The 13,569-nt window shown below is 39.3% G+C and overlaps 2 protein-coding genes across 2 annotated transcripts; both read right to left on the bottom strand.

The window, feature by feature from the left end:
- Window positions 1-1,566: 1,566 nt before the first annotated feature.
- Window positions 1,567-9,962, bottom strand: LOC103709315 (alpha/beta hydrolase family protein). The gene is made up of 9 exons (XM_008794607.6): window positions 9,359-9,962; window positions 9,198-9,275; window positions 6,984-7,661; window positions 6,693-6,795; window positions 5,287-5,387; window positions 5,004-5,178; window positions 2,263-2,433; window positions 2,089-2,189; window positions 1,567-1,999 (listed from the first exon to the last, which is right to left on the bottom strand). Exons 1-9 carry the CDS (start codon window positions 9,668-9,670, stop codon window positions 1,931-1,933), a joined length of 1,788 nt encoding a protein of 595 aa, XP_008792829.1. The 5' UTR covers window positions 9,671-9,962; the 3' UTR covers window positions 1,567-1,930.
- A 1,835-nt stretch (window positions 9,963-11,797) lies between these two features.
- Window positions 11,798-12,352, bottom strand: LOC149752908 (uncharacterized). Its single transcript, XM_089925661.1, has one exon. The coding sequence runs from the start codon at window positions 12,350-12,352 to the stop codon at window positions 11,798-11,800; it is 555 nt and encodes a 184-aa protein (XP_089781787.1).
- Window positions 12,353-13,569: the final 1,217 nt, after the last annotated feature.

Here is a 13,569-nt window from a genome sequence, read left to right as displayed (position 1 = left end):
TAAAGTAGCACCGTTACGAGGTTCGATTTTGAGATAGCATATGTTGGTTGTAACGGCTATAATGGACGTTATTTGTCTCAAAAATTACCATTTTAAATTTTTATTATTTAATAATTGTTATAATGGCTGTTATGATAGTCTTATAGTGGAAAATAATACCCTTCCTTAATGGATTAGCACTAGCATAAGATTGTAACCTCCATTTTGCGGGTTGAGTTACTTGAACTTCTGAATTTAGTCAGCAGATAACAATCATGTTTTTTCAGTTCTTGGTCTGTCATATAGAACAGGGAAAACTTATGTTATCATCGCTGGTTCGAACTATGGCGTTCACAGGTACTAGAAAATCATATATATTGGATATTCATACAACAATACATAGGCATCAATACAATGTATTGGATAACCTATCAAAGTCAGGATGTGAATTCACAAATTACATCCAGCTCTATGAAAACTTTCTAATACAGCCTGCAGTCATTGAATCTGATATTACTCCACCAGTTTTTATTACTTTGGTTGTTAAAGAAGCTGTTGTCCAAGCTATGAATGTTGGACAGCTTATGAGCCTCACAAGGCTTCAGCATTATGGAGGCCTAGTGTGATGGAGGTTTTCATATTCAAAGTCTGCAACTTTTGCTGCATATTATGAAATTTAGTTATGACTACGGTTCAAGGGCATGCATTTATTAAAGGATGGCCCTACCTGAGCAGCTCTCTACATACAGAGGTTAATTGTGCTCCATGATCGATTAAAGTTTTTGATTGATGCCCTCTAGTTTGTAATGTCGCTGTTTACCTTGGTAAGAAATTTAGCTATTTCAACCGGACAAAAACCTTGTCAAGGAAACAAAACCGAGAATAATAATACCTCAGCACTCACATTCCTACATAATGACGTTTTCTGTCTGCTTCCATTTTCCATTCTGTAACCAAAACAGCTTCATCCAGTAGTTTATGCCCGTTCACATCCGAATGACGCTACCAGTTGGAAATCTTTGTACCTGATTCCAACCATCAACCAGGTGAAACCGTTCTAGGCTCCAAGCTGATGCTGGAAACAATGGCAACCATCAACCATGCCTATTATGAATGAATTATGAAACCACATCTAATTACCCGTCCACCTCAGCGACTTTCTTTTTGCCAATCTATTATATAAAAATAATGGTTAAGAGTGTCTGAGCAACAGGTCTAATTACCAACAGGTCTAAACCCCATGAACCAAGCTACCGGAGAATGAAGATCCAAACTGGCCAACCAAACCACAAAAAACTACATTGATCACAGCAGACTACTGTTTACTTGGTTAGAAAGGATTCTAGGGCCACGTTAGACATTTAGGTCCTGAAAACGTTGGTTACTAGGCCCAGCTATTTGCAATTAAGAACTGCCTCCAGACTGAAGCATTCATGTCAACTGCACATGACCAAACAACCTAGCAACCTACCATCAAGCAGCAGCAAGCAAAACCTTGCAGCACCCCTGTAGCATAAAACACCACCAAGACCTCAAAATAGAGGAAATAAAAAAGAGAAAAGATAAACCATTGCATGGATTGTCTTCTTTATGCAAGACATGGACTCCAACCGCATTATTGCAGTCCTGTTTCCATACTTTTTTTTTTGTAACCATATACAAGACATCTACAGAAGCAATAGAAACAATTTACTGGGCGGTCTGTGACCAACAAATTTCCAGGACATATGAAACGTATGTCATAATATGCGGGCACCTAGAGAATTAATGTTCTTTACCACTAGTGTTACCCATTCAAGGATGTCAGTCTGATACATAGGTCAAGGTATCAGAATCACCAACCTTTATCCCAATCCTCCAATGATGAGAAACCCTAAATGTGTCAAAAAATATGAAAGGGCACCCGATTGGATCAACGCAGGAATTGCGGTCTCTGAGTTCCACGCAAATCTCAAGACAACGATAGCTTGTCATGCTGAGAAAGAAACTCTATAATGCAGGGATAGACTTCATCAATTGCCTGCATCAGGAAACCAAAATAAGACAAGGCATGAGCAAACTTTCAAATGCATCACCTATTTGTAATGTAGTGATGGACTAGCAGCGTACCAGCCGCCCGCCCACCAAATCATAGTGAGCATAATGTGGGCCATCTGTTTTTCCAAATATTTTGCATGTGACCATATGCTGAGGGATGAGTTTGACAGTTTCTGCTCATCAATGGAAAAGTTTAGTTGATGCCAGTTGAGTATAACAACTATTCTGTAAGTTCTTTGGGTTTACCATTCACAGCTTCAGGAGGGCAAATCAAATCCTGGTCTCCTGCCAATGCCAGGACGGGAACATTGCATTTATGCAGATGATCCTTGTAAAAAAAAGTGCCAGTTCTGTTACATAGCCCTCCATCACGGAAAGCAGTCGTCAGCTGTAGGAGAACCTTGGCAGGTACAGTACCTGCAAATTGTGATTCATTCCAAGCACAAAAAAATAAAATGTCTCATTATCAGATACATTGAACTTTGTCAAAAAAATAGAACAATAATGTTTAAGAGTTTCAGAAATAAAGAATGAAATAGATAGCATGAATGGAATGCGGTAGTTTTATGAATGCATGATCTTGAACTTAGATTTCTGGAGACAGCAAAATTGGTCACTGCAGTCCTTGCATAGAAGTTCTCAATGCTCAGAAGCTAAAACAGTTTTAAACTTTCTATATATTTTAAGGTTCCCTCAGACAGCATGTCTGTTTTTCATTTGCATGGTATCAAGAATAAGAGACAAAAATAAGAGACCTGACTCAGGTTATATGCATCAAACATGAAGATCAAAAAGTTTTGGTTAAGGAGGATGAGATCAAAGAAAGGGAAGTTATTTTGATAACCTATTGAATAGAAGTCATGCAGACACCACTGAGAATAAAAATGTTAAATATACACATAGAATTAGAATACTTGAGATACACAGAGACTGAAAAAAATGAAATTATGAAAAGTGGACCTGACAAAATCTCTACAAAGATTTGGAAATGTTTAGATGACAAGGAAGTAATTTGGTTGACTAACTTGTTTAATAAGATTTTGAAGATCAAGAAGATATCTGATGAATGGAGGAATAGCATTATAGTACCAATTTATAAAAACAAAGATAATATTAAAATTATTCAAATCATCCTGGTGTTAATCTCATAATCCATATTATGAAATTTTGGAAGAAGGTGACTGAGAATAGATTGAGATGCAACATAAAAATATTAAAGAACCATTTTAGTTTTATTCCAGGAAGGTCAACTATGGAAGCTATTTTTTTTCTTCAGAGGTTAATAAAGAAACATAGAGAACAAAGACAAAACCATTATATAGTTTTATTATTTTAGAAAAAGCATATGATAGATTCCTACAGATGTCATATGGTAGGTGTTAGAGAAAAAGGAATAATTGTAGTTATTTTAATGTAATTAAGGATATGTATAATGGAACGGTTATTAGTGTGAGAACTACCTGTGGTAATAGTACTAAGTTTTTGATCACATTAGGTTTACATCAAGGATCTGCTTTTAGTCCTTATCTTTTTCATGCTAGTCATGGATGAACTTAGTATGTATATTCAGGACAATATTCCTTGATGCATGTTATTTGCAGATGATATAGTCTTATCAGATGAAACAAAGATTAGAGTAAATCATAAATTGGAATTATGGAGGAGCGCATTAAAATCTAAGTATTTCACATTAATAGGACTAAGACAAAATGCATGGAAGGTTTTAGTAAAATTAAACATAAAGATAAAGATGGAGTAAAAATTGAGAACCAGAAAGTTTCTAAGAGTGATCGTTTCAGTATTTCGGTCTGATTATTCGTACAGGGAGATTGAAGAGGATGTTATCCATAAGTGGATAGAATGAAGAATTGCAGCTGAGATATTATATGATCGTAGTACCTACCAAATTGGAAAAAAAAAATAGGATAGAATTACAACCAGTTATTCTTATATGGTATAGAATGTTGACAAATAGAAAATAATATATACACAAGATAAGTGTGGCCAAAATAAGAATATTGAGATGGATGTATGGTAACACAAGAAAAGATAAAATAAGAAATAAAGCCATTTGTCAAAAAGTAGAGGTAGTACCAATTGAAGACAAATTGAGAAAAGGATAACTTAAATAGTTCGGACATGTACAACCTAGGCCAATGAATGCGCCAATACAAAAGTGTGATTTGATATATGTAAGAAGAAAAAAAGGGATAAAAGTAGACTAAAAATTACATGGGATGAAGTAGTAAAGGAGAACTTAGTATTACTACATCTTTTAGAAAGAGTGGCCTTAAAAAGAGTAGAATGGAAGAAAAGGCTTCATGTAGCAACCCCAGCTAGTTTGAGAACAAGGCTTAGTTGAGTTGAGTTGAGTCTACTTAACTAGGGGGATTTCTTCACTCTCTAGACAACTAGGAACAAGAAAAAAAAAGGACAAAAACTAGTTGACTAATATCTTATGTAAACATAGAATAAAAAATGCTCCTAAAATATGGATTAACACAAAATGTTAAAAATTGGATGGTTATCATCTTTTTTTTTCTTTTTTTTCATCTTTTGAGAAAGTTATCATTCATCAAAATGATGCATAGGTAGCAAACAAGTTTAGAAATATTAACCAATCAAAAATAGAGAATGGTTTTGGCAATAAAAGTAAAGCCTTCCAAAATTCAAGGGGCCTCTCCAAAATGGAGCAGTCAGAAGCACATATAAGTACACAATAAAACTTCTCCCTAAAAAACAAACAAAATTCAAAAGAAAAAACCTTCATACACACACACACACATCTAAGAGAAAATTTTCCACTAGGAGGCAAAAAAATGGATCCAAATATATGAAAATCTCAAATAATCAGCGTATTTGCACATCATTGAAACATTTAAGGTGGAGCTAACCAGTTGACTTGGTTTCCAACTTTAGATTAACTAAAACTATCAAAGGATATAATTTTAGGTTGAAGGCAAAGGGCATAGCAAGTTCCCACTTACAAAAGTTATTTAAGACAAGCTTTGCAAACAATTCAGGATGCATCATGTCCTGTGCTGAAATTTGAGGATTGAGCCATGACAAAACATATGGTGGACGACATGATAAAGGATAAGCAGCTGCAAGTAATGCTCCTAATGGGACGACAGGAACATTTAGAGCCTGTGCAGGATCAGCCTATAGAAAAAAAAACCAATTAAGATTAGTTTCTCAATCATTCTCTCACAATATCAAAAACAAAAAATCGACAAGCTTTTTCAATTAAACAGTGCTTCTTCCACTTACAAGAGGCAATAACAACTTGAGTGAAGATCTAGATGATGTATAGTCAACAGATGATGCTAATGTAACAACTGCTCCCAATCCAGATTGTACTCCTTCAAAACCTAAGAAATTAAAAAGACAGAAAGAAAATGAGACTAAATAAAGTACCAATAACTTCTTGAAGATTCACTGATCCTCAGATAAATCTAAACTCCCAAAACAGTGATAATAATAAGAAAAAATTTGATGGGGACATATTTTATATTGGTCGCACTCATAGATCAAGTTGAATTTCTCAATGTCACAAGAAATGTAATAAAGAACACATGATCCAGATTGGAGTCTTATGGTACATGCTAGAAGCAACAAAAACAAGAAATTAACTGGGAAGTATGGGTCCAGATCATGGTAAAATGTCCAATGTGACTGAAATTTAGTAAAACTAAAATTTAATTATTATTGGTTAAAGTGGTTAGGTCACTCATAGAATAATCTGATTTACATTAAAATACAAGCTTATACTTTCTTACTAGAAATATAACAGCAGAATGGGCTCAATACATTCCATCCAGTGATTACTTAAACTTTAACTGTATTAAAAAGACTAAAACACCTAATATGGTAGGAACTATTCATTCATCTCCTTTCAGATTAAACAAGAATAGTGTTTGAAATCAGAATATATACAAAGTTATACACACATGGAATACTAAAAGGTGAGCTAATGTATGTCAGAAACCAGATAACATGAACTGCCGCGACAAGAACATTAACCAAAGAACAAAGGAAATTACTAGTGCCGAAAAAAGCACCATCAGAAACTGGAATACATTAATACCAACTAAAGTATGAATATTCTGCATGAACTCTTCGATAATGACTTCCAGACAGAGTTGGTGACCTAGTTCAAGACAACAGATACATTTCCACACCTAGACAGGTTGATATCTAAAGTACCTAGCAAAACCCAGTGTTCAATAAAATATGTTCTTCAATTTAGAAAAAAAATGCTGTAATTAATATAATCCATTCATCTGGGCATACTCGTTGGATTAAAATCTCTGTTGTTTTATCATTATAGCAAGAGGAAAACATAGCCAATTATGTTTCAAAGCTACTGAGCCATACCAAAACCAAATATAAATCCTGAATATTTGTTGCCCTTGACTACACTACAATTATTTCATTAAGAAAAACAAAAGGCTAGATATTGAATGAATGATATAAATAAGCGTTTATGTGCATGTTTGAAGCAGACACATCTACCTCCAAGCATATATTGCATGTTCAAAAAGCATGAGATAATTATGAGAATTTATATGCCAATAGAGATGAAGTGAGAATAAACAGGCAAGAAGCTATTCAAAATACAAAAACTATGCTACAAAACTCACGCCATCAGTAGGCAGAAAAGCAAGGAAAGCTACCATATTTTGACAGCATTGCATACAACAATATTCCCCCCATGGAGTGACCAATTGCAAGCAATTTTCCATCCTTTGCATTGCTCTGAAGCTTTATATATTCCATCTGCAGAGATCAAAATGAAGATTGGTGTAATTCCTCAGATATACCAGTGCAGGGTCAGTTATAAACTAGAATAAAGGTACTATGATCATGTAACACAAAAGCTAAAGTGGAAGAAAACATTGATCTAGAACACTCAACAGAAATTCTCATAATTAAGTCAATTATAGCAAGGGGACATGTCACCTCACCGCAGCAGGAACATCCTCTTCCAGGTAGTGATCAAAGTCCCAATCATATGTAACAATCAGATCCAGCTGTTTCTGGAAATCTTCAATGGTTGCTGAAAGGCGCTCTTGCAAGTCAAACAGTTGCGGTGAAACAGATCGTTGACCTTCCTCAATAATATTTACAAGTCGTTGACTTAGATCTCTGATTTGGCCAGCAACAGAAGAATTTTGCCTTGCTTCTAACAAACCTGAAATTTTGTCTGTGATCTCATTAAACCGTTCAGATAATCGAGCATCTTCCAGAAGTTTTGAAATCCGATCAAAGAATTTAGCGGAGACAACCCTTAATTGACCTTCATTTAGATAACCCGAAAGCCTTTCAGCCAAATGCATCAAAGTAGCTGTTAGACTTGTTACTAATTGTGATTCATCCCAAGGAACTAAATCTGTCTTGTTTCCATTTTTCATGGAGAGTTCAGAATCTGGCATTAGACCAGTTTTGACAATTGAATATTCCTCTACAGGCGTATCAACATTTGAGTTGTACTTGTTAACAAAATTTGGATTACATATAACAGGTTTACTGGAGGACTGATCAATTGCCTTGGATTCAGTTACACGTGTACTTAACCCAGCACCTCTAACTTCCACAATCCATGTATCAAATCCTTGGCTAGACATGTGACGAGCAAATGAAACCTGAGTACAGTTTTTATGCATCAGCAAAAAGCAGAAAATGGATAGATTAAATGATAATGATATTACAACAACTCTCCATGATCACAAGGATAAAGAAAGAAGTTTTTATGATTTTATGGCAGAAAATTTAGTTACATGTTGAGTTTGAGGTTCAGAGAGATGCAAATAAAAACAAGAAAATATAAAGCAGAATTGATGGAAAGGGCATGCTGATCTTTGAACCCTCATCAAACAGTTCGAGATCACTACCACCATCATATTAAAAGAATTATGTTAATAATTATCAAGCATTTACAATGATTAGAACTTGAAATGGAGACAACAAAGGCAACATAGTAGATTGCAGGTAAATCTAGTTTGTAACTTATATGCTGAGATGAAAAACAACCATAAGTTTTACAAACACTTATATCTACAAAGAATCAGCAAATAACGCCATCAGGACTGCACAGCAGTCAACCTGGTCCAACAGGTGCCTTGGCCCAGCCTACATAGGAGGGTACAGGAATGTGGGAACAAATCACTTTTGGGCTTGCATTATAGCCCTTAGTTACCTGAAGCAGGAGTATATTCAAGTATGAGGTGCGAGTGCAGGTGTGAATAAGTGAATCGCTCAGAAAGAAGTTTAGAATAGGAAGGGCTTAGGAAGCATGTGCAGGAACAAGTTCCTCAAAATATTTCAAAACAGGTATGGCACCCTAGCTAGAAATTTTGCTACTAAGTTCTAGCCAAACAAATCAATTAAGAAGGCTTGATATGTTATGCCTATCAGACCTTCACAGTATATCATAAACAGTCCATAGGGAAATGGCTGGACCAGAGATTTCAATATGAATAAACCAACTGCTCTAACAAAAATGGAGAACTACTTCTATAGGAATAAAGTTACATGAAGATCATTATTTTATTTCGTATTACATGCTTAAACAAATCATCAAATAGATTACATGCTCATAGGGTGGGCCAGGAACTTCGCCCAGGGAATGAGCAAGGCCTGAAGCTAAGCCCAGTGAAGTGGATGGGTTTACGAAAGCCTGGCCAAGGATATCCCTATAGGTGGCATAACCTCAAGATAAAATGTGGAGGTACACAACTAACAGTACCCCGACTGGTTTCTAAGAATCTGAGAATAAAGAAAAAGTATTGTAAATTTAGACAAAGACATTCTATGAACTCTAATAAGCAACAAATTGTAGAAGTGTTAATAATAGCGTATGGCTTGATGTCTCGGCCCGTTATTGATGTGTTTTACCACAACTACGGCAGGGGAACCCCATGCACCATAGAATTTCCAGGACATATTTGTAGCTTATTTATGAAATGAACGCATGACAACAAGAAAGAATGCAAACTATGGGAAAAGCAAGAATCTGCGACAGCTCAAACAAGTATGGTTTGATCAATTATATAAGTAGTTCATGTCTTGGCAGAGCGGCCAAAAAGCTGTTAAAATAAGTAATTAACCAGACAAACGGAATTTTTCACCCAAAAGATCTTCCAAAATTACTAAAAATCATCAATAAATGAAAAACTCACCCCAGGAGAGAGATCAAACCCAATCGCGTTCGTCCCCACCCCCGACAAAAGCATCAAGGGATGTTTCCTCGACGGCGCCTGAAAATCCCCATCAATCTATATCAAGAAAAGAGAAAAAGAGAGACAGAGAGAGAGGGCAAAGGGATCGGGAGAGGAGGGACCTCCGGGGAGGGGGTATAACGCCAGAGGGCGAGCCTCCACTCGGTGCCCGGGACCGGCACGTAGTGCAGCTCGTCGGCGGTGCAGACGGCGGGCTTCTTGCCCTCCTTCACGGCGGCGGCGGATGCGGCCTCCAGCGAGACGGAGAGCGGACTCGGAGAGGGATCCGCACGGGCCGAGACGGGGCGATACGCCGCTCGCCCGCCTCTCCTCCCGCCGCCCCATGGCGGGATCGAGACGTGATAGGAGGCCGTGGCCGCCGCCGCCGCCGCCAGGGCGGAGCGCGCGTCGGCGGGGTGGAGGAGGAGCATCATCGCCTCTGATGGCCTTCTCCTTGCGCCGCTGTTTCTTGTTTCCTTTCTTGTAAAAAATATGAGTATTATTCCCCCACGTTTTCCTCTTCGCAAGCCCTTTCCCTTCTAAATGGGGGACGATGACTGGTGACAGCGAGGGCTTTTGTCCGTGAATAGACAAAGACCAGAAGCTGCGAAAAAGAGACGGTTGGTTGTTGATGCATCCACGAACACCAGCCATGGATTTCTTCAAATGCATCCTCTCGATACTGGTTAGAAAAAGCGGCTAAAGCTCCTTTTCTATATAAATTACTAAAATAATTTTTTTTATTTTTTAATGTTATGAAATTTTTATGTTTTGTTATTAATTTGGCGGTCTACCGATGCTACCGCGATGTTGACCTCTACCAATAGCCACCTACCCCCTACGTCCTCCACCAAATACCAATCCCTCACTGCCGCATGGAATCTAGGAGTTGAATCCAAGAATGGAGCTGCCATGGGTCGCAATAGTGGTTGTTTGCATTTGAAAGAGTTGTGATGTCTGAAATTAATTTTGTATAAGAAGCTAAACTTCTAAAATTACGAGTAGGTCAATGCAATTCCACGGAAGGATTCAGAGTCCAGCCCTGGCAATTGAGTTGGGTCGGATCGAATATGAGGCGAATCATGTACTGATAAGGTTAAGTGTCTACCAACCCGAATACGACACATTAAATGGATCGAAAATTTAAATCCAAGTTTCAGATTTTTTTTATTAAACAAATAACTCAACCTGCATAATCTCGGATCATGATCTGGCATAATTATTATACAAATCAAAAATCATCAATATTGTTGGAAGAGCAACGCGCAGGAGAGATGGTGATGGACCCATGAACGGAGGGGAGAGTGAGACTTGACCGTTGGAAGGGTGGAGGCGGAGAAAGAGGAGGAATGAGGAAGGAAGAGAACGGAAAAAGGGTTAGAGAGAGTCTCGCTTCTTTGTATATAAAACTCACTTAATACACTCACTTTTTACCATCAAAATAGCCATTTGTCGGAGTATGAATAGTCCAGTTCTCTACTTGACCTCATCATATAGCGCTATGATTCTGATTTAGTTCGGTATATATATATATAGATATATATAAATCGAATCAGCCGGTTTGAATAAATTTTTTAAAACCTCAAATCGAAACTAAGCTAAACTTTTTTAATTTAATTTTTTAAAAAACTAAACCAACTATTTTTAAAAAAAATAATTATATAAATTGATCTAAAAAGATCAGCTCGGATCGGATTTATGGTTTGATGGATTTTCCGCACACTCCTACCATAGATGAGGCACATTTTATGCTGAAGCTCAGGAAAATTATTTTTTTTAAAGGAAATATAGAAATTGAAAACTGCATCCATTCTGTTTTATTCCCCTAACTAAATAGTGGGATTCAGCACACCCTCAGGTAAGTATAATTTAACATAAACTAACTACAAAATCATATATAAAACAAATTTATTCGTAATAAATGAACAAAGTAGCTGATTTGCTTTAGTTTTAAGCAATTAAATTGTTTTGCACATGAAGCGACAGAAGAAACTGAGTTATTATTTTAAATTAAGTGAGCAATTAGACTATTAAATAGTTTTGCACATATAAAACATCGATCTCATCCCCAATCAAAGATCATGATGGTCGAACACAAGTAACAAAAAGCTTGCATTCGACTCTTGTTTGCATGCATGACACTGTCCCTCTCCAATGACTACATTTGGCCTCACATCCATGCTGTTGATTAAGTTACCTTCTTTTTTTTTTTTTGGTACATCGGCGGCTCACACTTGACGAGCGTGAAGATGACCAACAAAATCAGAAAACAAAATGTTGTGCAAAAGCGTAGGCACAGCCTCGTGGTCTATCCAAAAAAAGCCTCCCGAGTGATGAGCTGCGAAGAAAGCAACCCAATCTGCAGCACCGTTCGCCTCCCGATATACGTGCGTGGCCTGGTAGGAGACAACCTCCCCCAAAGCTCTGCAGATATCGTGGAGCAGCGGCCGATCCTCAACTGAGCATCCCTCTTCCCGGATCCACTCGATCACCGTGGTCGAGTCCCCCTCGAGAAGGATGCGACCCGCACCTAGTACATACCTCGCATAGGAGACACCCTCTCAGGCCGCCCGAAGCTCCGCGTTCACCACTGATGAGTCAAAAATCCTCCCTCCACCTGCCGCCACAAGTCTGGCATCATGATTCCTAATAATAAATTCCACACCTCCGCAGCTCCCGTCCGCTGATACGCTGCCATCGAAGTTCTCCTTAAGAAAGCCAGGGGATAGGGGCACCCAGGATACTAATATCGTCCTGGACGCTGCAAGAGCAGAATGGGGGCCCCAGATGTCCCTGACCAACCCAGTAGGTGAAGCCTCAATAGTGCCGGTGATCTCCGCCGCATGCCGTAGAGCTCGGTCCGCCACCATCCTCGGATGGAGGCTCTCGCCGTCGAAAATCCGTGTATTCCTCTCCAACCAGCAGTGATAGGCCAGGTAGGCTTCACGAGTCCCCCTCTCCCCTCGTACAGACCCCCGGATCGAGGCCTCCAAATATCGTAGGAACTCCTCAGTGGACGCCCACATCTGCCTCTGGTCAAGCTGAGCTGAAGCATATCTCCATATCTGACTGGCTCTCGGGCACCCAAAAAGAACATGGTAGATGGTCTCCTCCATCGCCTGACAAGCTCCACATCCAGCAGGAACTTTCACTCCCCGCCTCACCAGAACCCACTAGTAGGTAAACATCCTCAAGCCACCTTCCACAGGAACAAGGCCACTTGGGGGTGAATGTGCATCCTCCAAATCCAGCCGCAGTCCATCTGTCGCGCTGAGGGCCTTCTACCTATCGACAAGAGGTCCCGAACTCTCACAGTCGTCCTCCCTGTCCTGCTCCATACCCTCTTGTCCACTGCCTCCCCCTCTGGGATCGGCAGAGCCAGGACGCGCTCAGCAAGGTGCTCCCCGAATACCTGCTAAACAAGACTCGCGTCCCACCTCCGCTCCCCCTGGGCAAATAAGGCACACACTCTGTGTCCCTCCATCCAGCCATGGTCAATCTCGGTGGGCCAACCCTACAATGATACCTCAGCTAGCCATCTGTCCTCCAGAATCCTGATCGTCCGCCCATCCCCAACCTCCCACCTGATCTCTGGCATCACTCCCGGGGCGCGGGCGCAGATCTCTCTCCAAATAAAGGAAGCTCCTCGGCCAGCATGTAGGACGTAGTGGGGGGCAGGATCCCCGTACTTCGCCCTCAACAGTGAGCCCCAAAGGCCCTCAGGCTCTAGAAGAAATCGGGCTGCCATCCTGATCGCCAGTAACTCCCTGCGCTCAACCAACGAATGAATACCAAGTCCTCCCCTGCTGGTCGGCTGGCAAATAGGCTCCCATGCCACCAGATGAATGCCGTCTCTACCTCCCCGCCGTCCCCAGATTAGGTTGCCTTCTTTGCTGTTCATCATTCGCAAGATATTTTATAGACCAGCTCTGTCTTTGTTCCTCTACCTTTGTGGAGTATTTTGACCTTTGACTCAGATGGCTTTGACTCAGATGGCAATGCTCACGTGCAACTAGTGTGAGCTGTCGATGTATCCAACAAAAAAAAAAAGAAAAAAGTACTGATCCTCTCCATTAGAAGAGGCCGAATGGTAAGCGGTGACTTCGGCAAGAGTTCTTGTAGCCTAAGAAAGAAAGGAGATTTACTTTGCAATAAAAAGTTAAAAGAGTTTGTTTTTTGATAAGTAAAAGTTATAAAAAAATTTGAAAAGAAACCTAAAAGCGAATAAAGGAATATATCATAGGGGAAAGAAAATAAGAAAAATGCTGCCAAGGTGGTAGCCTAGTGGTATTGGGCAAATTTTTATCCTCATGGTCCCAAGTTCAAGTTGCTA

This window comes from Phoenix dactylifera, chromosome 9, assembly GCF_051530095.1.
Source record: "Phoenix dactylifera cultivar Ajwa chromosome 9, Ajwa_hap1_PhDact_Kaust_v1.1, whole genome shotgun sequence".
Classification (NCBI taxonomy): Eukaryota; Viridiplantae; Streptophyta; class Magnoliopsida; order Arecales; family Arecaceae; genus Phoenix; species Phoenix dactylifera.
The sequence above is the reverse complement of the archived record's forward strand: the minus strand, read 5'-3'. Positions and strand labels throughout refer to the sequence as shown.

What these genes read in the sequence shown, in the direction of transcription:
- LOC103709315 (XM_008794607.6), bottom strand. Translation starts at nt 9,670, where the DNA reads ATGATGCTCCTCCTCCACCCCGCCGACGCGCGCTCCGCCCTGGCGGCG. An exon ending in TCAAGTTGTTATTGCCTCTT is followed by an intron (nt 5,179 to 5,286) that starts GTAAGTGGAAGA and finishes TTTTTTCTATAG; the next exon opens with GCTGATCCTGCACAGGCTCT. An exon ending in CCCTCCTGAAGCTGTGAATG is followed by an intron (nt 2,190 to 2,262) that starts GTAAACCCAAAG and finishes ATTGATGAGCAG; the next exon opens with AAACTGTCAAACTCATCCCT.
- LOC149752908 (XM_089925661.1), bottom strand. Translation starts at nt 12,352, where the DNA reads ATGGAGGAGACCATCTACCATGTTCTTTTTGGGTGCCCGAGAGCCAGT.